The 27,158-nt window shown below is 50.3% G+C and overlaps 1 protein-coding gene across 1 annotated transcript; it reads left to right on the forward strand.

Annotated features, from left to right (window-relative positions):
* LOC144179887 (uncharacterized) lies at positions 1-26,006 on the forward strand. Its single transcript, XM_077708311.1, has 9 exons — positions 1-257; positions 7,154-7,207; positions 8,681-8,788; positions 12,192-12,302; positions 15,490-15,830; positions 20,147-20,592; positions 21,332-21,599; positions 22,966-23,490; positions 25,647-26,006. Exons 2-9 carry the CDS (start codon positions 7,192-7,194, stop codon positions 25,947-25,949), a joined length of 2,118 nt encoding a protein of 705 aa, XP_077564437.1. The 5' UTR covers positions 1-257; positions 7,154-7,191; the 3' UTR covers positions 25,950-26,006.
* Positions 26,007-27,158: the final 1,152 nt, after the last annotated feature.

A 27,158-nucleotide genomic window follows, 5' to 3' on the forward strand; every position in this document is an offset into this window, starting at 1 on the left:
GATAAGCGCGCAGTTAGAAATGCGGAAGTGACGGAGGAAAACTCGTCCTACTCGGATGCACACACTGCGATCGGACCTCAAGTTGTGGGACGAATCGCCATGCGAGTCTCGCAGGCGGCAACTTCACAAAGAGTGTCAGTGTGTGCGGCCTTTCGCAACGGCACCGCCTTCCGCAGAGTGAGAGCAACACGGAGACCCCGGTGGGCTGGATCGAAATTCCCCAGCGGAAGAATTTCGCTCCAGGAGCATCGGCGAGGGTGACTTTTATTTTACCGTAACGGAAGGCTTCTTTCTTCTCAAGCATGCCTCCTGTTGTGTTTTTGCGCTGCATGCGTGTCGTCGCGACGGAAGGTGTCGGCCTGGCTGTTTTAATCTGATCCTAGTGGCGGCTCCGAGATTCTTTTCTAGGTCTCGCTAGCGCATATCTGATTTTCCACGGAGTAGTATATCTAATCTCGCGTTACTTAAATGCACGAAACGCCTTTCATCATACCTCCGGTGTCCAACGCTGTTCGGCACTGCCGCTAACCCGTTCTGTCTGCTAGTGACGAGGGCAGAAATCTGGCTCCGGAAATATTGCATCTGTTTCGTCGAGCTGCAGGACTGACGCACGTTGGCGCAAACAGAGCTATGCCGCAGCGGCAGTTGCCTTGCGCCGGAGGATGCAGCTCCGACGTTATTTCCAAATCTGAAACAGCCTGCGAACGAATCCGTACGTGCCCATGAAATAAAAGTAGGCGAACCAGCGACTCAAAGCCGTTTTATCGACATGGTTGCTGTGAACGTAGAAATAGACATTACGCCGCCAAGCAGCTATGAAACTTTTGAACGAGAACTTAGGCGACGGGCAACAAAAGTACAGCGCGTTAACAAGCTTTAACTTACAATTTTTCGGGACTAAGTAGTCCCGGAAGGTTGGCATGGAATATCCAGTCACTTGGTAAATGTTAATGCGCAGCGACACTCAAAAATAATGGCACAATTCACCAATTAAGTCGCTCCGGCACTCGTCTATGCGCCCAGTGCCGACAGAAGGCCACGGCGAGGAATGCGTTCTTAGAGGCCAGCATGGGCGAGTGAGGTCACACCATCCAATATGGTTGCGCCCAGGCTGCCGCTCTCGGAACGGTCTATAAGCAAGCAAGCACGCAAACAAAGAAGAAATTCGCACACGCCCGAACACTTCCCGCTGTGGAACGAACGCCTGGAGCTTCAAAACACGTTGGTAAAGTTGGCCCTGCCTCAGTGCGTTTTTTATAGAGAAGCTGCATTTCCCTAGGTTCTGACCAAACTGCTGGCGTCTGTCAAGTCGCATCGACAAAGAATCGCATGCACTTGTTCCAGATGTAGTGTAAAACGCCCCCTAGATCCCCGCCCTAATTCCTCAATAATAATTGTAAAAAGCAGTGCAAGGCTGCCTTGCGCCGCCAAGAGCATGACCTCCAGGAAAAAATCCTGCACCGGGCCGAGAGGGTAGCGGAGGTTCAACCCGCCTAGGACCTTCCTTCCTTCTTCCCCTTTCCTTTTGGGGTAATGAGGGAGTGAGGGAGTGAAAAAGACTTTATTAAATGCCTGCAACAGACATAGTGTTGCCAGTGCGCCCGGACGGAGCCACTCGTCGGTCCTTTAGCCACTCTACTAGACAGTCACCGTCGCTACTCACTGCGGTGGTCGCCCTGTTCCCCGGAGGGAGGATGACGCCACGCAGCATTCACTCCGGTGCTGCCAATCGAGAGTCTACAGGATCTGCTGGACAGCTGAAAGTTGGTCCTCCTTGCTATAACTTTGCCTGACGTCTTGATACCACGGCGGCAGGTCGGACCTAGTTGAAGCCTCTACTGGTCTCACCTCACAGTTTCACAATAAACGGGCAGCAGTCGCTCCGGCGTTGTTGCACAACACACACGTGTCGTCTGGGTACAGTTCTGGTGATATGTTCCGCATTATGGCCGGGGTCAGTAATGAATTTGTCTGCAGTTGTCGAATATTGATGCTTGCTCCCTAGTTAGCTCGGGGTGTGGCGGTGCCATCACCCTTCTATTGTTTCTGTAATACTTGGTTACACCTTGCAAGGTGTCGAACCTATCTTTTGTCTCCATCCACCACTATGTAGACGAATACATTACTGTCGCGTGGCCTGCTAATTCTCGAGCTACCGTATTAGCCGTCTCGTTGTGGTTGGCCATTGTCTCTGACACATCGTTCCCTGCATGGGCGGGGAACCACTTCACTGTTATCCTTCGTTTGTTAAGGTTCACCGCTGTGAGCACCCGCACTGCTCCACACCACATTCGGACTTTGGCAAAGCTACGCACTGCACCCATTGAGTCACACAGCACTGTTGTTGTTTCCGGGTCGGCGATGGCCATGGCGATGGCCAGCTCCTCGGCATTCTGTGCTGCGCGCGTTCCGACGCTGGCTGCTGTTATTGTTTCCCCTGACTTTGCATCAATGACCACAGCCGTGAAGCATCTACGGTCACAGTACTCGGCTGCGTCCACAAAGGTGATGCCGGCCACGTTCGAATATTGTCCAAGCATGACTTTTGCCCTAGCCACTCTTCTTTCCCTGTTGTGAGAAGGGTCCATGTTGCGGGGATAGGATGGACCCTGGTTGCATTCCTGATGCCAGTCGGAATATCTTCTTGCTTGTTGAGGTGCCGAGTGTTTGATCCCGTTTGCAGTCCTAGTTTGGCAAGGATGGATCTGTCAGACTTGGATCCCTTGAGGCGCTCGATTGGTGCTACTCTATGGGCTTCACTGATTTCTTCTAGCGTGTTGTGGATACCGAGCTCTAAGAGCTTCTCGGTGTTTGCGAGATCGACGACACCGATAGCTGCTTTGTATGTCTTTCGTATGGCAGTGTTCAGACGGTTACGTTAATCTAGTAGCCATTCGTGGAAAGCCGCGGCGTAAGCAATGTGACTGATTGCGTAGGATTGTACCAGCCTTAGCAGGCTGTCCTCTTGCCTACCAGATCTTCTATTTGCCACTCGCCTAATGAGCTGCGTAGCTTCCGTGACTTTACCAATGAGACGGGTGGCTGCCTCCTTGTTTCTATGGTTCCTGTCAATCAGGAAGCCCAGTACTCTGATCTTTGTGACCTCAGGGATCATTTGCCCGCTGTTAGTTCGTAGCTTGATGTTGCTCTCTTGCTTGAGCCGTGTTGTCGATGGAATAATCAGTAGTTCTGATTTGATCTGGGAGCAGACCAGGCCCGTGCCCTGCAGTTGATATTTTATGGATTATACCGCTTGTTGCAGGGAAGGTTCGATGTGTCCGTCGCATCCGTCTGGCACCCATAGTGTAATATCATCAGCGTATATCGTATGTCTCACTTCTGGTACTGTTTCCAGCCGTCTTGCGACACCAATCATTACAAGGTTGAAGAAACGGTGAACTCACCGACCCTTGGGGAGTTCGTGCACTTCCTAGCTTCCTTTCTTCAAGGGTGTGGTCACCTGCTTGTATCTGTGCGGTGCGCTCCGAGAGGAAGTCGCTTACGTAGTTGTACGTCCGTGCTCTCATCCGCAGGGCGCATATCTAGGAAAGGATGGCAGAGTGCTGCACTTTGTCGAAGGCACTCTGCAAATCCAGTCCGAGTATGGCCTGGTTGTCCTTGGTCTTGCTGTCAATTATTTCCTTCTTGATTTGTATCATTACGTCTTGAGTACTCAATTTGCTTCTGAAACCGATCGTAGAGTCCGAATATAGGTCGTTCTCATCTAGATACGTTTGCCATCGATTCAAGAGGACGTGTTCCAGCACCTTCCCCACGCACGATGTCAGGAAAATTGGGCGTAAGTTCTCGATTCCGAGTGGCTTGCCTGGATTTGGGATTAGAATGTTCTTTGCAGTTTTCCATTGTTTTGGTAGTTTGCCTTCTTTCCAGCACCTGTTTAACAGAGCCGTAAGGCTGGCTATCGGCTGTTCGCTGAGGTGTTTGAGCACCTTGTTTGTTACCCGGTTTGTTAACCGTCGTGCGAACCTCCCAGACTATGTCCCTGTCCAGCTTGTTGTTGGCCGGTCCCCAGTAGTCGGGGTGGCTTTCCTCAGGGTTGGCCGGTAGACATTTGCTACCAATGTGCTTGTACATCTCATCCTGCCTTAGCTCTCTTATTGCCTTGATCAATACTTCGCTTAAGTTGCCACGTTGGCGAGACTTGGTTCTGGTCTCGTCCAGCAGGTGACGCAGTAACGCCCACGTCTTACCCACATGTAGTTGACCGTCTGCTGCATTGCAGATCTCTGTCCACTGTTGTCGGCAGAGCGCAGTGCATTGTTGTTGGATCGCACGGTTTAGGTCGGCGACCTTCTCCCACAACTTTCTGTTGTTACGTTGCTGTTTCCACCTCTTGTGGATGGATAGCTTCGCTTCTATCATGTGTGCTAGGAGGTTGTCGTTTTTCTCAATCTCCGGTACCGTCTCGATTTCCTTAGTTGCGGCCTTGGCGCTTTCTATTTTTTACTTGTCCACTCGTCCATTTCCTGGATTTCTTCTTCTTCTCCCGGTAATAGGGTACGATATAAATCTCAATCCGTCAGCTTGTGTATTCGCTTCTCTAGCGGCTTCTCGTCGACGGGGACCTTTATTTCTAGGATATAATGGTCGCTGCCGAGATCGAGGCCTGTATTGAACCATGTTGGAAGTCTGCTATTGCTGGTAACCCTGACGAAAGTAAGGTCTGGCGTTGTGTCTCTATCTCTTATGGAGCCGGTTCACGTTGGTTGTGCGGGGTCCGTGATTAGGATGAGGCTTTCTTCCTCGGTGGCCTCCAGGAGGTCTCTTCCCTTGATCGGATTCTCGTCGTATCCCCACTCCCTGTGATAGCATTGAAGTCACCGCAAACAATGAGGTCGGCGTTGTGTCCTGCGTTTTTGCTGACCTTACTCATGGGCGTTTCGAATCGCTGTCTGTGGTTGCTCGGGCTGCTTTATACGTTGACGATGTAGATAATCTGTTTCCTCTTCTTTCCGACGACCACCTCTGTGATGATGTGCTAGGCCGATGATTTCTTCAGTCCCTCCCTTTCTTCATAGCATATTCCGTTCCTTATCAACGTACATATTCCCCTTCCTGAGCCGTTGATTGCTCGACTCGGAGGACAGGCGTGCACCCTGTATCCCGGTAACCATACGTCCTCGTTTAGGGTCTCCTGTAGTACTATTATGTCTGGATTTCTGGTTGACTGCATGATTTGGACCTGGAGTATTGCCTTCTTGCTATCGAAAGCATGGCAGTTCCACTGCCAGATGACCAGGATCTTGTCAGCTACTGTGCTTGGGGTGTTCCTGTCCATGGTGACATGCTAAGACGCACCTGATCTCTTATCTGTGGTACGGCAGCAGGACCGAGGCCTAAATCGACTCTTATTTGTTGTACGGCTAAAGCCATGTGCTGCTGTGCTACTGGAGGCACGTATTGCTGGGCGGTCGTGCTGATATTCTGCTGCAGGGCCGGCGTAACCTTCTGTTGTATGATCGTTTCCACACTTTGCCTGACTGTTGCCACGAAATCTTCGCGGATCTCTTTCTTGAAGCTGTTGAACGGCTGTACTAGGGTTGCCACCATGTCTTCTATCTTGTCCACCCTGTCTAATAGTTTGCGTTCTTTTAGGCTTTCGATGGCCCTTCTCTTGGGATCCGAGGCCCCTGCTGCTTGTTGTTGCTTCTTTCCGTTAGTTCCCGCGTCTTCATTCATCGGCTCGGCTTGCTGCTCCTCCAGCACTTGATGCGGCTGTTGTTGTAGCTATTCTGGATTCCCTTGCTGCACTTGTATTTGACTTGCCTGTTGTACTTGCTGAGGCTGTAGCTGCTGACTGATCATTTTGATCTGTTCAGCCATGCTTTCGATTGTTCTGCGTAACTGCGCGTTCTCTTTGCGGAGTACGACCACTTCATTTTGTGTCGTCCTGTCTTGGCTTGCCTTGTGGTTGTTCGGTGTGGTGGACCGCTTCATAGATTCCCCTTTTTCAGCGTCGTTTTGGACGACCTGGCTCCAGCAGACTCTGTACTTCCATTTAGGTCTGCCCCTGCTTAGGTATCTCCTGTCACTTGTACCTCGTTCCGATCTTCTGCTCAGCGAGCGTGGTTGCCTTCCCGGATTCTTAGTTGAAGCACTTTGAAGTTCTGGGAAACTGTTAGGCGCAAGGTCTTCCTGCTCTTTCCTGTGCCGTTATTCCTCAGCTTCCTTCCTTGCCCATCTTTTTTTCGTCACCACGTAAGATGTCTTGTATCGGTTCTTGCAACCGCTGCTATAACGTTGTTACTCACTCACTCCCTCGCTCACTCGCTCACTCACTCACTCACTTACTCACTCACTCGCCCGCTCACTCACTCACTCTCAATCTAATATAGGTATCTTACGATGTTGTTACGCAAAGTTTAACTTGCCATAACTGCCATAATAAACATTCATAATTCCCATCTGCTAACACATGACCACATACGGAAGAAGTGTGGCTACAGAAAACGGATGTTACTGTTGTTTTTATCAGAACTATACCGAAACACATTATATGAGAATTAATTTAGAAAACTAAAATTCCAGGGAGCCTAGCCACTACCCAGTAAAAAAGAAGTAAAAAGTGCCGTGAGTTGAATGCAGAGCAGCGCGTTCCTACCGTGCATAATGTATTACTCAAAACGAATAAAGGCTGTTCTGAAGTTCTTTTTGGTGGCGGAAAAACCTTCTCATTAATTTTGGGGCATGGACCATGACAACGCGGCCTCACAAATCCACAGGGCAGCGTTTAACATACGCCCAGAATGCTTATTTCATGCAAAGTTTGTGCGAACCGGAATACAGTAACTATGCCCCACTTTGAAAACTCCCATACCCTGTAACGTCATTGTAAGACCTGTCTAATGTCTGCGAAGTCGTCTGAGGTTTCCGTCATTTTCATAACTATAGAGATAGTCTTATTTTAGACTCCCGCTATGTACTGAAATTCAAAGCGTAGACAAAAGAATGAGCTCAAGACGCTTACTTCAAGTGACTCCCTTAGTCGCGTAGCGCTCGGACCATTACGCGCAGTTTCGCGCATTCGACATTAAAAGGTACTATCAGATTTATTTGGAATAGCATTAAACCTCAAAACTAGGACGATTGCTGTGTTTGAAACATCCACAATGCACCCTCATTTTTATGACAGGTTCTGAAGTGCCAGAAACAAAGGAACAAGCAACCGCAATGAGCCGCCGGGCAAGTACGTCTGCACTCGTTTTGGTATATTTTCTGATTTCTTAGTGTAGAAACGAATGCTGCCTGTTGTGGATGGACAGCGGGGTGTGACAGATGGTCTAGAAATTCAGACATGGCTGCATTCTTTGTCAGGAATATTGAGCTTAATGTGGTGATAAAAGAAAAGAAAAAAAACTGTGAATCAAAGACAAGACCACTGCAAAGGGACGAGTGTCAGGACGAGTGTCAGGACCACTGACAGGACGAGTGTCTTTTTCCCTTTGCAGTGGTCTTGTATTTGATGCGCAGTTTTTTCTTCTCTTGAAATGTCGTACCAACTAGCCCAAGGACATGCTGTTTTGGTAAAAAAAGCTCGAGATGTGGCTGTTTTTCAAGTTAGTGGCCAAGGACAATAACATCTGCGGCACGCTGTAAAATTATTTACAGCCGCAGGGGTGTAACACACAAGGGTGTAACACATTAACACACTTACACCCTAGCAAAAACACAAGAACACACCCTCTTAAAAGGAATTTTAATTATCCTTCGTTACACGCTTCCAAAGGGGTTTTTTCTGTTTTCGAAGGGTGTAAGGATGCTAGTTACAGGCAAAATGGGTGTGTATTATTTTACAGTGCAGGAATCTTAAAATTGACGGTGCTGCAACTTCCACAATGCCTTCGGCGATAGTGCGTATGCAGAAAAGAGATACCAGCTTCGGGATTTTATTGCGCAGATGCAAACAAAAAACGTCGACTAATGTGCGCCACAACCGCCACACGTCAGGAGCACAGTCTAAAGCCTATAGGATGAAAAAATAGGATGAATATGATAGGAACAAATTCTATGGGATCAACAAGCTCACGGTTCTGTCCAGTTCACGGGCCCCAGCAAAGACCATAAGCATCCCGCAGCTGGAGTCCTCATTCATCATTCCTCTCCTTATATGCCCTCGGCCAGTCTGTTATTGAATGGGTTCCCACTGCAATTCAATCCCGCACTCCTCCACAACAGCAGAACTAACAAAAATATCGTGGGAAAACATGCCCTGTTTAAACATGGATCCCACCCTTTCAACCTCGCAGCATGTCTCGTGGGGTAATTTGCGCCTTATAATCTGGCTCGGTAGAACAACTGAAAGGCAGCGTCGTAAGCGAAGGTGTCAAGCCCGTAGAATATTGCTTCAACATAGTGCCATGGACACGGAAAGGGACCCGACACTCCAAGGGTCAAACGAAAGACGCAGCAGCACGATGCAGGTGATCTCCAACTATGGAGTGCCATCAATGACGTCATTGAGCACCTTCTTCGGCATTGTGGAGGGGTACTACGATTTTCATACCAGCTTGAATGCCTAAATAGCTCTGTTGGATGCAAGCTTTGCTTTGTTGACGACAGAGACATCCAATCTTTTTCAGAGCAGAATGGTTGTTAGAAATGCATTACTTTGTTTTTTAGTCAAAATGCTAATCGATTCTTCTGCTGCGCCCACACACAGGCGAACCTGGAAAGTCTCAGCCTAAACGTGCCTCAAGATCGGCGACGCCCAAAGAGACACGCGGGAAGGTCGGCGTTGTGTCTGTGACCCCAACTTCAGCCAGCGAGCGTAAGCAGTTAAAATAAAACATAACCTGGATCGGCACGATCTACAAGTGGTTGCATTTTTACGCGCGTGACGTTCCTTGCACCCCCCCCCTCCCCCCTCTGACATATCCCGGGCCGTCGATCTTATACGTCGTTTCAGTTTGGATGGCCCCCATATTGGATGGCCCCCATATCAGCAACCACTGTGCCTATGTGCGAGCCAATACATATATACCGTATATACCGTATTTGCGATTCCAAGCACACCCCGATCCTAAGCACCCTCCCCTACCGTCGGGAAAAAAAAAATGATGTAAAAAAGTTTTGCTCACGAATCTAAGCACCCCCTTTTCTAAGAAACTATCGCAAGGCGGATTTCAGACGCGTGGAAGCGAACATGACTTGACGTTGCGGCGAAGTCATCTATGAAACTTTCCATTACAAAGCACTTGAACGGAACATAAGACTACCTTTTAGGGGATATACTGAGAGCGGCGGCCCAGGTGGCGCAACGGACTCGAATGGTATAGGGTGGGTGGCTGAGTACCAGACGTAAACGGTGGGTTCGCTGTCGGCACCTGTTTTTCTTTTGAATGTTTGCCAGATAAACCATTGTACATTCTGCCCGCCTCGTCGAGATATGGTCTGAAAAAAAGTTGCGGGGAGGGGGTGATTTTGGTTTTTTGAATCTAAGCACCCCCCTCACTTTGGGCATCACGATTGTGGAAAAAAGGGGGTGCTTAGAATCGATTTAACACGGTAGTTATACGGATCAGGCGCGCTTTTTAAGATCAACCTAGTTCTTTCCCGGCTGAATACTCCGGAATTCCTTAGCTTTAGGCAAACTATTACAGTGAACCTGCACACGGCTAGGGTACGGTACTTTCGTGTCTGTGCTCAAGAGCTACAAAAACTATTGCTGTGCACGCACTGTACTCGGGCTGCGTATCCTACATCACCAGGATGTGGCAGCTATCGGCGGGTGGCGGGATGTGAATGGGCGAGCGCGCGTACTCAGAGCAAAAGCGGGGATAGCCGCGAGGAGAAGAAAAGCGAACGCCGTCCGCTGAAAAAAAAAAAAAAAAAGCAGTGGCTTAGCTCGGCTATGCCAGGGTATACGCAGTGTGAGCTAAGGTTCAGCTGGTTATTCTTAGGTTTCCTTGCTGTCTAGGATTATTGATTGATTGATCGTAGGGTTTAACACGCCGACGCAATGCCAGCGATGAGGCGCGCCGTAGTGGAGGGTTCCAGATTAATTTTGACTACCTGGGGATCTTTAACGTGCGCCGAAATCTCGTACACACGGGCGTTTTTGCTTTTCGCCTCCATCAGAAAAGCGGCAGCCACGGCCGGTTGTCTAAGATCAGCTGATTATCATGCTTACTGCTGCTAAACGATTTCAAATCCAATCCAATCCAATACATTCCAGTCCAGTCCATTTCAGTCCAGTCACTGCTCCTCGCACATGAGCAGCACGGCTCTCCAGGAGCCACGCAAAACGGCTATCAAGCCGATCCGGCTACTGCGCAACGGAGGCGCACGGCTGGGCACGCGCCGGCGCCAGTGCGTCTGCCGCGGCTATGACGTCAGTCCTCCGGAATGCGCAGACCTGCGAATGTGCAGATCCAATTCTCTACACACCCGTATTCCAATTGGACTAGATTTCCAATCCAATCCCATCCAATGCTCCTTGCGCTTGCGCAGCACGGCCCTTCAAGGTCCACGCGAAACTGCTCAACCTCGGCCAGTGTAGCTTACGCTAAAAAAATTACGCCCACCTCCCCTCGCGGGAACCCTGGTGTGATGCAACGCATCTCATGGGAAGTTCCATTGGCGTTTTCCATCGTATTGACTACGCTTATAGCAGGGATTCTCACGCGAAGGGGAGGTGGGCGTAATTTTCCATTTTCACCATGCAATGCACATGCAGTACACGTATGCTCAGGTACGGTCTTTATTGCAGACGAGAACGAGTGCCTTGTGGTCCGTAAAGTGCACAGTTAGGGGCTCGACGATTGCATCAAGCAATCGTGGAGTACTGCGAGAGAGTGCAAGCGTAATGCGGAAGACCGTCGACTGAGACCGTCGGAGCGCGGCATGCCGCTTTATATTCATAGCGCCCGAAGGAGAGGAGAGCGCGGAGAGAGAGAGCACTACACATGCGCAGCGCGCGCAGCGCCGAGCGCAGCGCCGCACACCGGCGCCTAGCAACGGAGTGAGAGCGCGCTGCGCCAACCCGCAGCTGTTTGGGAGAGAGCGTTCGCTATCGGAGAGAGGAGAGGAGGAGAGGCGCAGCTGTGCGGACAACGCCGGACAGACGCAGGAAGGACAGAGGGGCGAGCATGAGATGCGTTGCATCTAAAAACGCCAAAGATGGTAGCAGACACTACGGCCGTAAACGACAGGTCAGACAGATGACGTATGCAGCCAAGCGGAAAACGGCACGAGGCGACTCAAGCACACTGTACACTGCAAATTGATTTACACCCTTTTTGTCTATAACACCCTTAAAACCTATCATGAACAAAGAAACACGTCCTTCGCAAGGGTGTAATTAGCGATAAAACACACTTTAAAAGCGTTTTGCTAGGTAAAGGCGCTATAAACGACAAAACAACCGTAAGGGTGTTTTCTTTTGTTTTTTTCTGCAAGGGGGTAAAGTTGTTAATTATACCAGTGATTTACATCCTTAAGAGTGTAAATCATCTTACAGTGTAACATACCAACCCGGAAAATTTTTAAGCAGCGTACGCTGAATGCAAGCCAGACTTCCGCGCTACATTCATGCCTGGAACACTTATAATAACAAAGGCACTTCGTCAATGCGAATCGCAGACAACAAAGGGCACAAAGCTGTCAACTTTATGCGCGTGGCTGGAAGGGTGGAGGTTAAAATAACCGCCTTCCAGGAAATGCCACTGCGCTAATCTGCGGTCATTTGCCTGTAAGCCTCTGGCACGTGGTTGCGGAGCATAGCGGTGTCGTAACAATCGTCCTTTCCGGCTACCGGGCTACCACAAAAAATATAACAACTGTGCAGAAGGCGTGGGCTGTTAACGCGACAGATTTCCTGAAACCTACTATATGCCCTTAATCACAGCTTGAAAACAACGCTGCCTTTCGTAATTCGCAAAGACCTTTTACGACCTCCTAACGGAGGAAGGGATGGCTTACGCAGATGAAGCATCCCTACTCGTACCATAGGTACTCACTATATCTCAAAGGAAGCAGTTCAGGAGTTCCTCATTGAAAATTACCTTTTCAGCCGACATGTGCTTCGCACGCCTTCAGCAACCCTCGGAGGGACATCTGGCGCTGTTCGTTGTGCCTAGTGTTTCTATGCTTTATTTTAGCCCTATCTCAACAAGCGTACTTGTGTTAACAATCCTCGTGCAAAATAGGGTTCATATCCGTTCTTGTCCCAGGCGAATCCAGCACAGCTGCGTCCGGCCAGAGTTCCACGCCACTGCTCCCGGGCAAAGAAAGCAGCCGTCCCAACGATGGCCATCCACCGCCCACTCCCACGCCACTACGCGGTGAGCGCACACGTAAAACGAGGTCGCGGTTCGAGCTCTACGGGGGAAGCGTGGATCTCTAAACAAACTTCGCCCCTAGCACGTCCCGCAGCGGCCCTTCGAAATCACCCAATAGGGCTATTGCAGACTTCTGGTATAATGATCCCTAGTCCGTGACACAGTAGGAGGGATTACTGGCGAAGGCAAGCAGCTTTTCGCGACCGCGATGGCCTACGGACCCATCGGCTGATAGCCATTCACACTTCTTACGTGATTCTTCAGACCGGGAACACTGTCCTAATAAAAGCAGGGCACTGTTATCTACTCGACTATTCCCGAAGTTTACCTTTTGGCTCGAAAAGATGCAGCTGAATGAAGAACTACAAACTTTCACCTGCTTCATCGTTTGGCAACCAGCCCATCGTAAAGAGCGCAATTAACTCTGCACCATTGAAAGTTGGGCGAGTTGGTATTTGTACATTATGAAAGAAGGCGCGAAAAAAGAGAGACGGCGACGCAGAAAAGAAGGCACACAGGACGACCCCCTCGTCCAGTGTACCTCCTTTTCTGTGTCTTTCAAAAGGTGTCAATTAACTCGTCGTTGCCCGGACTACTGCAGGTGTAATCAGGCTCTTCAAGCTCTTAAAATAATTGCATATGATAGCATTTTAGGGCACCCTCCCTGGAGCGCATACGTATAGGCGTTACTGCTTTGACCAAACCTCCTAAATCATTGGAGCTTTTGTTTGTTTTAGGTTAGCATTTGATTTATTCTTACTTAGCCCGAAGAGCTCATTACTATGGAATTACGGTATGTACGTTCGTCCCGAGTGTTGCAGGGGGGGGGTGTCCTTAACTGTCAGCGAATACCATTCAAATACTCTTAGGAAGGCTTATGCCAAAGGGTCGTTTCTCTAGGACCTTCTGCACTGGATCAAGGGCTGAAGCCCTGCCAAGCCTGGGTTTACGCAAACTTCTTTGAGATAAAGGATCCTGAAATACTTGTTTATTATCACTTAAAGGAGCCATTAAGAGAAAACACAAGTTTGGTTCATTCAAAAGATTGTCTCGTTAGAATCATACTGACATCACTTTTAACGTAAACTTCGCTCAAATAAGCTACATAATTAGGAAAAACGGGAATGGTCATGCGACCCACCAGCTCATTTCCCGCAACAGAACCTATGATGTCACATGAGCTAAGCTCTGCGATTGGCGGAGGCTGGCAGAAGCAGACGCAAATTAGGTAGAGCTTACAAACTAGACGAACGAGCGATTTGCGCTTAAATTTAGGGCACATTCTTTACAAAGCAATAAGAATGATGGAACAAACAGTGGAAGTTACGAAAGCACATGCAAACATAGAAGTACTGATGTGTTCTGCTGTTCGTACTGCGCACAGCATGCTTGGTTTAGCTGCACAGCACTACGGGGCTTGGGGTTGTCTCAGACGACACTGGCCGATTGACGCAAGCAACGGTGTCTTACGTGACCCCATTTGTCGAGCGAGCACTGTTTCAGGGAACGAATATTATCTCCCAGAACAAAAACAAGCCAGGTTTAAATGCGGGCAAAAACAAATCAAACGCTTGCCACGGTATGGTGGCGCCATCTAGGTTACGGAACGTAAAGAAACGCGGGAACAAACCAACACCGCTGTACAGGGTGGAGACAACCTTTGAACGGTCCCGTGCCGCCGCAATTGGGCCAACGGGCTCAACGCGTTATTCTTTTCGTTTCCCACGAGACCTAGCAACGCGAAACAGACAATATGATTCAAAATTCTTCAGTAAACCGCGTTGCGGCGATAATTTTAGCGCGGTTTTGACACAATGACTTGCTTCGGCGGCGAGCGAGCAACCGAAAATGGCGGCGCCAGCGTATACGTGTCTCTACCCTGTACGGCGGATGCGTGAATGAAGGTATTCTAGGCTGCAGAGCGGTCGGTTCCGTGCATGATGTCATTTGGAACCACGAAAACGCACGATTGAGCGGGAAAATCAAAATTTTAACCTAAATTGTTTAATTTCTCAGTGAATAAAGCACCGTTTGTATCCGGACAAGCGCTGGGGGCACTATAAAACCCGAAATCTTTCGAATAAAACCAGCTTGCATTTTCTCTTCATGGCTCCTTTAACGTCGCAGCAAATGATTCTCTACTTGGCGAGTGCTTCCGCACACGTCGGTCCAAATATTTCGTAGTAATTCACGCTTTAAAAGTACCCTTTCAATAATTAATCTTACTTCTACCATTCATCGCTAAGCACCAGGGACGGCAGCTGCGCTCCCAGAATTATAGCTTCACAAACCACCAATATGCCGTGCTCGGCAATAACAAATGTAACGGTAGCGGAAGCGTTGGCTTTTTTCACCGGGATCTTGCTTTTCAGGGTGAAGCCCCTTAGGGCCTCGGGCTGTTGGCGTCTAATGTCGCCGTCGTAACCACCGTCTTATGTAGTCAGGGTACTGAAACACCGGGACGCTCGTTAACGCCTCGCGCTGGAATGTTCGTGCTTAAAGACGCAAGACTTCTACAGCAAAGCTTTATACGTACACCCCCAATGGTTTCATCTCCGTTGGCAAAAACGCCAAGGCTCCAAGAATACGCTTATACACTGCCTGCTTCGCCCCTCCCCAGGTCTCACATTAGTGGAGATGGCCCGAGATTTTTTTAGTAAGGACTGAAGTGTTATAACTCTCACAAAGGGCTCAAGATGTCAGGAACAACACAGGGCATGCGTTGAGCGCTTTGGCTTCTGTACATCATCTGCTAAGTGTAGTTTTGCGCTGTTTATTTCTTCGTATCACTTAGTGCGCCCTTCTAATTTTCACCACGTAAGCCATTCTACTGTTTCGTATTTAAACACACACACACTGGGCGTCCGTGCAGCCAGCTTTCTGCACTGATGTCCCATACAAAGAAGGAAAGACGAAGATGTAGCCCCGAGAAACTGTTGTGCCCAGCTCTGCGTTGAGAGGGGGAAGGTGGAAGCAAAGGCGGGGAGATGTGTGATGACTAAGGCAGAGAAGGATATGAACGTACGAAATGTACACAGTTCCCGTTCACTACCCAGTAGCGACGTCCGACATGTTCTGTTATGAAATTTCAAACCTTTGAGAATAACTGCTAGAAGGGGCTCATGCAACCACAATCACACACGACAAACAAGGCAGTTTCAAACTACCCTCGGTCGATCTTTCAACTCAGGTGAAACCGTGCCCCCGGTTCCCCGGAGAGTCTCCTCGGCCTCCGCTCCATCGGCGAAGGACAAGAGCCGGCTGCAGAACGCCAGCCGCGGGAGCAGCACGGCCCGTCCGCACGGCGAGTCGGGGGACAAGAGCGCCGCGAAGAGACCGAGTTCCACGAAGCGCGGCACCGAGGGCGCTGTGTCAAAGGCATCCCGCTTGTCCGTGGCAGACCCGAAAGCCAAGTCCTCGTCCAAGACTGCCGCTCGTCGAAAGCCCTGGGCTTGGGACGCCTGCAAATACCCTGCGTATGGCTTCGGCGGGGGCGTCGCCTTCCTGTGCGCGACCTTCGTGATCTACAAGGTTGGTGGCTGAAGAACCAATGACGTGCATAGCGTAGTAGCACAACTTAGACGATATGTTTTTGACAAGCGGGGCAGCGATGCAAATGTCTTTCGAAACAATTGGAGCATATTTAGTTTCTTGAAATGGCTCAAACTGTTTCTGGAGCGTCGGTCAAAGCGCGATACCGACCCAGACATGGTACGGGCGGATAACGGTAAGAAGTTTATTGTGGGGTTCAGCGCGCCGAAGCTCCACCTGGGGTTTGAGGCGCGCCGTAGTGTAGGGCTCCGGATTAGCTTTTGCCACCACGGGATCTTTACCGCAATCTGGATGCACTTGCGGATTTGCTTGTCGACTCCGTCAGAAAAGCAGCCGCCGCGGGCAGAGTCGAAGCTAGGTTCTTGAGCTCAGCAGCACAACGCCTTAGCCACTAAGCCCCCACGGATGGTTGGCGTAAGAAATCTCTAGTGCTAGGTTTTCGACAAAGGGGCTAAGGACGATATTGTCTTTTGGATCAAATGGAGCAGATTTCGTTTGTTGAAATTGCTGAAACCGCTCCGGGAGTGAGGGCGAAAGCGCGCTCCCGAACCACACACGGGCGCGGAAGGATAACAGCTAGCAGAAAAACGATTTAACAAAACTTGTTGCTGAGCTAGTTGGTACATACTTAAAGAAAGAAGAAAACACGGCGAAAACTAGACGTGGATGAAGAAGACAAGGTAACACAGATACAGGCGCCTGTATCTGTCTATCTGTCTTAGCTTGCCTTCTTCATCCGCGAATAGTTTGCGCCACGTTTTAGTCTTTCTTTCAGCTACCAGAACTTGCGATTTCTCTTGTGTCTACGCGTGGATCGCAGGTATCATGTTCCAAAGCCAACTGGCAGGCGTTACCATCAACACATTAACTGCTCAAAAAGACAAAACACGAGAAGCGGTATACAAGACATTCGCGGACTCACAACTGTTCATTTATACAAACACTCATCAACGTGATAGTGAAAAGTTATTACAGAAACAACAAAAAGTAGACAAACAATGACATTTTCATGCCCAGCCCTCGTATGCGAAACATATCACCCATACGTCGCAAGTGCTGCTCAAATGGGCAAATTGTTTATCGGTTAACCCGAAACACGGAAAGCTGATGCACTTTTCACCCCCTCTGCTTTTCTGGAACGCTTCTCAAAAACTGCCCAGCATTTATTATACTCTCTGGACGTGCACCGAAAACGCCAAACTTTCTTTCATACCCAATACTACACCCCCCCCCCTTCCCCCCGCCTTTATGCAAAAGGAGGCTGGGAGACTCTAGCGCGGAAGTGCACCGGACACTGATTGAACGACTCTCCCGAGAGCTCCGCACTATGAGTTCCTTGCGAAAATGAAGTTTCTTCTTCTACAGCCTCACGCGTCGAGGGGCCTCTATGGGAAAACAGAACCGCGATGTCATAAAATTGTTGCCCGACATTTCACTGTCGGATGCGCTCAAGAAAAGCGGCGTGTGCATGGGCCATTCTCTCCCTCGCCCTTCGCCGAGCCCGGTTTTCGCCGGCACTTCTTGCTCATTTTCCTGAAAGCAAGTAGTCCTCTTCGTAAACTCTTCCCTCGCTTTCGCGACAACGGTTTCTCTCTGAGCCCCAGCAAATGTGATTTACACCTGTCAGGAGCTATTTGTCCCGGCCATATTACCGACCGATATGTCCTCGAACCATTACCACGCAAGGTCGCAGCTGTTAGGACTATCCGCCAGTGACATATATTTCATGCCTTCTGAAATTTCTGGACCTCGCCACCTCTCTCGGCATCTCATCCCAGGCTGCTCGTCCTTGCACGCCGTGTGCAGATCAGCCATTTTCAGCGGCTTCCATTCTGTGCGGCTTATAAATTTTCCTCCGAGATTTATGTCTTTATATCACCTCCCCCACCCCGACAAAGTCTATGCAGGTTTAGCTAGGAGAGTCTCCCGTGAGCCAGATGACCTACGTTGGACGCATACGAACACTGGGCCAAGTCAAGTAAGGCTGAACTGCTATGTCCTATGCTACCTCGAATGAAAAGGAGCCAAAGCGAAAACATTCAAGACTACTTTGCCATGCGGAAGTGGTTTGGGTGGTGCAATTACAAGCGGTGAGACTTTCTCTGGAACGTCGGGTCTATTCCCGGTCGTCGCGGCGTTCTTAGTTGGCTCGGATCTGTCTGGCACCGCAGACCACACTTCTCCGGAAAGAACCGAGTGAACCACTCCCCTTATGGTCCAAGGTTTCTGAGCAGACATGACCTAAAAGAGGGAACTGCAAAACCGCGCTCACTAAACTGCCCCCAGGTGATGTTCCCGTACCCGGCGATCCCGAACCACTTCTACCAGATCTGCGAGACGGGCGGCTGCGCCGAATTCAGCCGTCTGCTGCAGGACACCATCAACACGGTGGTGGACCCCTGCAACAACTTCTACAGCTTCGTGTGCAGCGGCTGGGACAGCAAGCACAACGAGTCGGTGCAGCGCACGCACCGCCGTCGCTACATGGCGGCCCTGGCGTCGGCCGCCCACTCCGGGGTCGTGGCAGCCGGAAGCGGAGGCGCGCCCCAGACGCTGACGCAGAAGGCGGCCGTCCTCTTCCGCAGCTGCGAGGACGTGGCGCTGCGCAAGCGCGACGACACGGGCCCGTTCCGCAACCTCCTCGCCGAGGGCGGCATGACGTGGCCACAGGTAGTCTTCACTGGGGGGTCCTCCTGAGTAGGTGCTGAACCCAAGGACGCGGCTTCCATTCCGGCCTTAGTGGCTGCTTTTCAGACGGAGGCCAAGAGCGAAAATTCCGAGATTCCGGCGCGCGTTACAGATTCCCGGTCAGCGGAAACCAATCCGGAGCCCTCCCCTACGACGCGCCTCAAGGCGCAAGTGTAACTTTGACGCGTTAAATTCCCAATATTTGGCTCGCCCTATAAGTAGGGACACTTTAAAAGGAACAGACAACCGATTTTTTTTTCAGTATATTTTGTTTATCCCAAGTTAAAGGGCCTCACATAAAGCACCTCAACCCGAAACGGTTTTGCTGATCGCGCACTAGAACTTTTGAAATCGGAAATTTTAGATCTCTCAGTCAGACTACGCGTACGACCAAAAGGAACGCTGCGACAATGACAGTGAGTGGGGCGGCCACATATTTTTTAACTGGACTTGTGATTAAAGGAGGTATTTAAATTGTGCCCGCGGCAAAAACAATAATATGCGGCCTTCCAAATTCCTTCACGCGGGTTTTGAATCACGCGTTGAAATCGACGAAATTGTTTGGACACGTAACGTAGAGTCACGCTCAGCAACTACATGGCGTCATCTTTCAGTCTTCAGAGAGATGGATCAACGTACGTCGTAACGTCGTAATAGCTCAAACATGCACACGCGCTAGAGTACCTGTCACGTAAGCACGTGCAAAAAGTAGAAGGAAGGGCGTTCCACGAAAATGCGCGCAAGGTATACGCAGAGACCAGTCGAACGGCCTTAGCTAAGCTGCATTTGCAACCGTGGTATGGTAGACCGGAGTTCTCGCATCACTGCTCCCCACCGGTAGCAGGAATTGTGTGATCCCCTTTTAAATCCACTCCCCACATTCGGGACTATTACTCGGCATCGCCATTGCATAGAAGACTCCATGCGCTGTTTGTTAGCATGTGGCTAAATGTCCCGTATTATTCCGTTGTTTTCATTGTACTCTCGTTGCCTACCTTCTAGTCAAGCAGGCACTATATCGACCCGAAAGCACTAAAGAGCTCTAGCTGGCCGTTTTTGACGGTCCGCTCCGCTCCCGACGGCCCTCACAGCACAACCAGAGCATCAGCTGCATAAAGGCTTTTAGGTAACCAATAACCATATCTCCCTCGACGGGGAATCATTCGCGTCACTGGTCGTGCCCTATGCGTGTGTAAACAAAACGTTCGTTCAAAAGGAAATACATATAAGCATTCATGTTTTGTCACTCAACTAAACCAAAATATCATGTTTATTTCCGCTTTTCACCTCCCTTACACAAAGTAATTGCTGACACGATATAATGGTTCCAAGTAATTTGAAAGAAGCCGTTCAAATTTCCAATAGCCAAGACAAGGCTGCCTTGCTGGGAGCTGCATAAAAGTATGCTCGCGCTTCGGTCGACGTTTTTCGCTTCCGTTCTAAACCTCGTTGACGTGCGTGGCGTCTTCGCCGATTCGGAAGCGTTTTCGCGGTTTCGTCACAACTGAAGAAATGGAGTTCGCAGTAGTGCGCTCGCCTCGCTGGTGGTGGCCACGTTGGAACGGTCAGCCTAAACTCCCTATTATCCACATTCCCTTGCCCAACAGGCTACGCCAAAGGCAGCCTCGACAAGTCGAGGTTTCCTCCAGGCTCTGGCCTACTGTCACCGCAGCGTGGGCCTCAACCCCGTGCTGACGCTGAACCTAGTCGACCACACCGTCATCGCGTTGCACACTTCGGCCGTAGTGACCGAGTGGGTCCACACCCGCCGCGAATGGTTCGTCCGCGAAACGTACCCCACGATTTTGAAGAACGTGTGCGAGCACTTCGTCGACCAGCGCAGCTCGTGTGGCACCGAGCTGAAGCGCTTCATGGACATCGACGACATCGTGACTAGGGCGCTCACCGTTACGTACAAGAGCGACGAGTCGCCGCCGCTCAACAGGAGACAGTTTGACTCGCAGGGCTCGGCGCTCCCGTCCGATGCGTGGACGCGCTTTTTCTCAGACCACCTGAACGTGACAGATGCGCAGCTGCGGTCGCCTTCTACTAGGTAAGAACCGGGGCGAGCAGCAGTTGTTCAGCCAGTATAGAATTTCGACGGTTTGCTAAGTCATCTATAGAGCAAAAATTCGTCATACCTTCGAAAGAGAGGAAGTACTGATAAGCAAGAGTGACAAAGGGACACAAGCTGGACGTCACGCTTATAATGCATTTCGGCAGTCCCAAGATGAAAACAACACAAAAGGAGCGAACGATCTTCGAAGCTTCTGTAGTGTTGCAACTTCGACCACCTTTGTGTCAGGTGTCTGTAAACACGCTGAAACTGCAACCAAATCCGTATCTCTCAAACCCGTTCTTTCGACTTCGGCGGGCTTAGTAGCTTCCATTATTTTCTTGGGGTGTTTCTACACGTGCTTTGTAACAGCAGTCTCTTTTTGTGAGGGGAATGAACAGGAGCGTCCTTTTAGCTCTCCTATTTGCCACGTATTTAATTTTTTCGGCTCTGCCCCTGGCTCTGCCGAACACCTACGAAAGCATTCACCTGCGGTCGGTTACTGCGAATATTTCATGCGCGATAGTTCATGCTAGTAAAATGGCGCTCAGCGCGCGTCGAATATTTCCCCGCATTTAGAAACCAATGTTAATCCCGTTACGATGCACTGTCCATGTCTGTTCGCGTTTGCACCCAAACTTTGCGGGCTTCTCGTAAGTTGCTTCGTGCCCTTAGTAACATCTTAAAGCATGCCTTGCAAAATATGCCTCACTGTTTTCTGCTGTATACTTCATAGGTTCATTCTGAAAGACCCCGCCTTCTTTCGCGAGATTAACGCCGCCGTGGCTTCAGTGGGCGAGAACTCGATGGTGCTGTTCGTGGCGTGGACGGTGATCTTCAACCTGGGCCCGCTGTTCAGCGCTGACCTGTCCAGTATGATCGAAGGGGCCTTCGGGTCTACCCAGGGCAGCGGAGGCGCCGAGTCGCGATGCTTGATTTTCATGGAACGAGTACTCGGTCACGCCGTGTCTGCATCATTCGTGCAGCTCACCGTGGCATCCGAGGCAAGCACTCCTTAGATTGCGATGATAGAACCTTGTGTTCACTTTAATAATTTGTGCAGGGTTACTGTGAGCTTCATAATCATCACCAGCATCATCATCATCATCATCATCACCGGACTCTTTATATCCACAGCAAGACGAAGGCCTCTCCCGAAATGGGAGGATATAGCCCAATAGTACAACACTGGGGCCTATTTTGCTCTGATGAGGGAATTTTGTTTGTTCCGGAGAACCTTATGTCTTACCTTTTTTAGAAGGACTTGTTGGTGGGCGAGTCGGTGCATCTTTAACGTGAAGTAAAAAATTAAAGCCGTTACACTGAATGTGAAATCTGTCGGAAGTGCAGAGCAGTGATTCGTCATAATGGGTTGTAGCGCCGTTACTCGCTCACTGATACGTACACCCAATGCAATTCAAATGTCCCGCCTTCGCAGTGCTCGGGCGCCCCCTGCCTGAAACTGCGCAAGCGGGAGTTCTGTTCTTTTTGTGCTTGCTTTTCCGCCCGCACGTGCCGACGTTCCACTGCCACTTTTCTCGCTTACTATCTTAAAAACCAACCCAATGAGCGTTCCTAACTAAATGAGCGCGGGCGCTGTCGGGTGATTACGTATATTTTGCCTCAAATGTACCTGCAGTTTTGTTTGTGCTAAACAACGGGGAGATTTTCGACAATCGCCAGCGGTGCACGAGTTTCAAACGCTTATGACTATATATAAACCGCCTTGGTTTCGAATCCTCTCGGTTACGCCGCGACGACGGAACGCCGTGTGGCTCTACTTGGGTCCAGCGAGCGAGCTACGACAAGGCGCGGCCCTGAAGTTCTGTGCACTTAAAAACTGCGCAATTTGAGACGGCCACAAAAAGGAGAGAACATTTTTCGGTGCAGCCTTTCTCTTATCCGGCGGTGCCAGGCATCATTCACGACTTGTGAGTACAATGGAAGGCGGTGTGGTTTGCAGTTATTTAGAGACATAACGACGAACACTATCGATGCACAGACACATCTACAGAGTACCGCTTCTAAAGAACTGCACGAACGTGAAGGGTTGTCACGATGAACGTGTAGCATCCTCCAATGATGCCTGAGAGAAGATGCGCACGGTTTGACGCGCATCACACACGACCACTACGAGAGAACGCTGGTGTTTCGAAATTATTCGTGCCGCACTCTGAGCTTTCTCAAAATAAATTCAATTCTTGGGTGCAACTAGATAAACCTGCTCACCGTAAGGGGGGGGGGGGGGGGTGCTGTAGGTTAATGTAGATTGTTAGGTTCCCTCCACGCGCAGCAAAATTCATGCACAGAGCCCTATGAAACCCACGGATACGCTGATACGGCCTCGCCCCTTCTCATTCTCCCGCTCAGGCGCAGGAGGACATCCGGAGGATAACCAAAAACATCGATTACCCGCTGAATCTCTCCCTCACAAAGTTTGTCACCAGTAACAACGCGACGGCCAACTTCTCCAAATTCCCTTTCCGGAAGGGCCTCTTCGGCAGCAGCACGCTCTTCAACGCCACGAGCACCGCAGAGCGCGACCTGTGGCACGCCCTTCCCGAGATGGGCGATTCGCTGCTCACGAACTACCGTCGCACCGTGGCGTTCATGCGCACCCAGCGGCCGGCCGGCTGCTACGTCCGGCAACTGGACAGGGCCAACTACTACCGCTTTTACGACTCCGCTTGCCGCTCGGTGGTGGTGTCGCCCATCGCGGCCGCGCTGCCCATCTACGACGAGCAGACCAGCTCGGGTCTCCGGTACGGCGCCATTGGATCGCTGGTGGCCGAGGCGCTTTTCGAGGAGTTCTACAAGTCCAGAGCGCCGCTGCCGCCTCGGGCCAAAGCCCGGCTCAAGTCAGCGAAGGAATGCATTGAGCGCAGCAATTTCAAGGTAAGTACACTAAAGCTGCGTCCCCATTCTGTTCCTTTAGTGAATTACAATGTCCTCTGTTAAAAAAAGAAGAGAGAAATTTTCCCCTTGAGAGAAACAATGGCTTACCTTCAGGACCTCATATTTGTGAACAGCGGGCAATGAGCAATCATTCTAACCGTTGCATAAATTAGGAAAACTCGATGTAACGTTTGCCTTATCGCTTAAAGTAGCCATGAAGAGAAAATACAACTTCGTTTAATTTGAAAGAACTAGGATTCAGTATCTCACTCAGCTCCATCACAGCCCCAAAAGATGTTTTTTAACGAAAAAAAAGCAAGAAGCAATTAAAGACTTCCAAATTTTGCGCCACAGTGACGTGTTATGAGCAAAATGACGTCATACGGGCCAACAATAAAACAATTTTCAGTGCGTTAACAGCACGTTAGCATTCAAGTGATGCGGTCAAATGGAACTAGAGGCCCCATTACAGACGTCCAGTCATGTGTCGTCGCGACAGGTCAGTTAGGCGGCCTCCAATCGCACAAACAAGGTTCCGTGACGTCATAGAAAAGTTGCGGGAAATTGGCTAGGGGGTCGCGACTGCTTCACACGTTTTCTTTAATATCTCCGTTATTTGTTCGAAGATTGCGATGATATTGGTATCATTGTTATCGGGACTAAGCAGTCTTTATAATAAACCCAACTTGTATTTTGTCTTCATGGCTCCTTTAAGGTTCATTACAGATAAACGTAGCGCAGAATACCCCCGTTTGGAGAGAAGAAGAAAGCACAGAGGTTTGTGGACGGGTTGGGCGCCAGAAGTGGGGGGTTTCCGGCTATAAATGCACCGTGGTACCCGGCTAAACAGCCAAAACACGAGAACCAAAGCCACAATCCCCACCGCGGCGTCGCGGGGACGCCGCCCTGGTTTCGTTCGTGTCACCGGGAGGTGCCAATGATGCGCTCGGAGCCAGGCGTTGTCGCCAAACCAGGCTTTATGGCTCGTTCATAAATTGGAACACGCACTGGACAGGCTGTCCGGAGCTTGGGCCGGGGACGGAGTCCCCAGGAACCCCGTGAGCCGTCCGTGGCCGACTCGGTGTCGAAGAACGCGAGCTCCTTTGAGCAGCGCGGTTCCAGACCTCCGCATCAAAGCCCTAACCAGAGCGATCATTCTTCCGACGTAACCTCGGTTTCAGAGAAGCGTCTCCAGCGGGAAAGGAGGGTGCCGGCAGGGAAGGCAACCCCTAGAGTGCCCGCGCTGCACGCGTCGTGATCGCTAGCGACGAGGAGGCGCGGCTGGGCATGCGCGAAGGCGCGCACGCTCGCGCGGCTTTGCCAGCTTTGCCGCCGAGGTAGCTACCCCATGTCGGCGGCGCCGGGCAGTTAGCCCTATTCGCGCAGTGAGGCCGGCGTGGGGACCCACATGGTGCCCACAGGTTGCACTGCCATTTTCTTTCACTGCTCGTGTTTTCCTGCACTGTTTTTTTACGATTCAGTGCAGATGAGAGGAATTTTTTGTTACGCCAGTTTTTGTGCCGTTTCTCTTTTTTTATTTTTCTGTAGCTTGAACCAGCTAGCTGAGATAAATCACGTGTAAACCTTTTCTTGGAGGAATGTCAGTCCACACAGCTGAGCAAGCCAACAGCCCATGCTTGCCCCTGTAGACTTGAAAAGTGACAGAAAAAAATTCTTGCACGGGGAAAACAGAGAACGAGTTGCGGCGTTATTTGGCTGCCAAGCTGTATTTTATTATTTGTGTCCAGGATCTTTCACAACTGGTCTTAAGAACACAAACGAAACAAGGACACTCAGCCACCGAGCAGCATGGCAGCCATGCTTTCTTCTTGCCGTTCTTATACCATTTATTTTTCAATAGGACGCACACGGTAGCCCCAAAAGGGAGTAAGACGCGGGCTGAAGAATATAGGTGAGCTTGGCCACCCTTTACAGCTTCGATCCCTGATTTTTTGCGTTTACGGCAGGCGTCCTCAATCGGACAACTACCTGCACGCCTCGTGGTTATAGATGCAAGAAACAACGTGGATAAATCCTCTTGCATCACCCAACCCTAGTGATAATTTTATGCTTCCTGTTCTCCCCTGAGTTCATCTTATTCAAAACCAAGACACAGCATTCGCTTGTAAAATTTACTTTCCTTTCTGCGTGGCAAGGTGGACCCCCTGTTGAACACCGAAGAGGCCTTCCTGCTGTACGGCGGCCATCTGGCGGCCTGGTCCGGCTACCGATCCGAGGTGTACCTCAACGACCGCAGACTGCCGGGGATGGAGACTTACTCGGAAGACATGCTTTTCTTCATCGCGTTCTGCTACATCCAGTGCGGAGGAAGCGCCCGCGCCAGGGATACCGTGTGCAACCTGCCGCTTAAGATCTCTGCCTACTTCTCCGACACCTTCTCGTGCCCTTCTGGCAGTCCCATGAATCTGGGCTCGAGGTGCTCTTTCTTAGGAAGCTAACTCGAGCCTCATTTTACTATTTCGTTTATATATCGTTTGTTAAATAAAAGTGCAGCCATTAAGCTACGGCCAAGAAATTGCAGTGTATCAAAGCTCTACTACGACAGGTCTCGCAGGGTCATTCATCGCGTCGCAGTGACCTTGAGCAGTCGGAGTGCAAGTGTAGCAGGTGTGACGTCACGCCAGATGATCCGCTGCGAAGAGGTGTCGCAGCTGCGCTAAGCCACCTTAGAAGCGCTTGCTCGGAGCCTCGCCTTGGTGGTACCATGTGACTTGTCAAGGGTTTAACGGCTGCTTCGCCGGCCCTTGTTCGCTCAGTCTCGTCATGAGTGGAGCGCCGGCTGGGCCGTCAGCGCGCGATTCAAAATGCCAGGTATTCAATGTCTCGAAAAATTCATTGCCCCAAATTTTATGAAACACTCTGCCCAGAGTCTCATGTTTAGTGTCATACTTGACCCATTTTTTGCATGAACTTGAACTCTGGTGTTAGGTAGCGTTGTCGTTAGTAAGCGTGCAGGCTGGACGTAATTTAAAGGTAACCGAATTATCACGACTTAACGTGGCCCGAAGGGAAATAGTAGTTACAAAAAATGAAATACACCCATACAGCAGAGAAACTAAAACTTTTTGCGTTACTGCGGACCGCAGCTACATTGACAGTAAGCGGCTTGTGTCAATATTGTTTTACGATACACCGTTTTTGCTAATTGGGTTTTGTACAGAAGTTCGTGTTGTGATGCGGTCGCAAAAATATGTATCGACTGTAAAGTGCTCCACCCCATGAGGGCTCTGCCTTTTCGCAAGGGCTCTGCCTTTTGATCTCTCCCTTGCATACGCGAGTACAAGAGGGCGTGGCCACAAAATTGGCTCGACTTGCAATTTTGTACCAACACTTACTGGGGGAAGTACCGCAGCTGCAAAGGCAGGGATCACACTACATGGTCGCCCATACTATAGGCTTACAAAGGGCGCCACAAGTACGAACACCCCCGTACATAAAGCGCCTTCACGCGTACCGCTCAGTCCCTCTTTTCCTGGCCACTCATGGGTACAGACTCACCTCAGTAGCCGCAGCGAATTGACGGCGTAAGCGGGGTAATGGGAGCGTTGCGAACAAAGGCACCGCACTGCTACATTGGTGAAGGCGTCCAAAAGCCAACACTCGTCAAGTCGTGGTAGCATGGTGGGCGAACGGCTTTCCGAAGAGTT

Source organism: Haemaphysalis longicornis, unplaced genomic scaffold, assembly GCF_048455015.1.
Source record: "Haemaphysalis longicornis isolate Haplotype H1 unplaced genomic scaffold, Haemaphysalis longicornis Haplotype H1 scaffold_4, whole genome shotgun sequence".
NCBI lineage: Eukaryota > Metazoa > Arthropoda > Arachnida > Ixodida > Ixodidae > Haemaphysalis > Haemaphysalis longicornis.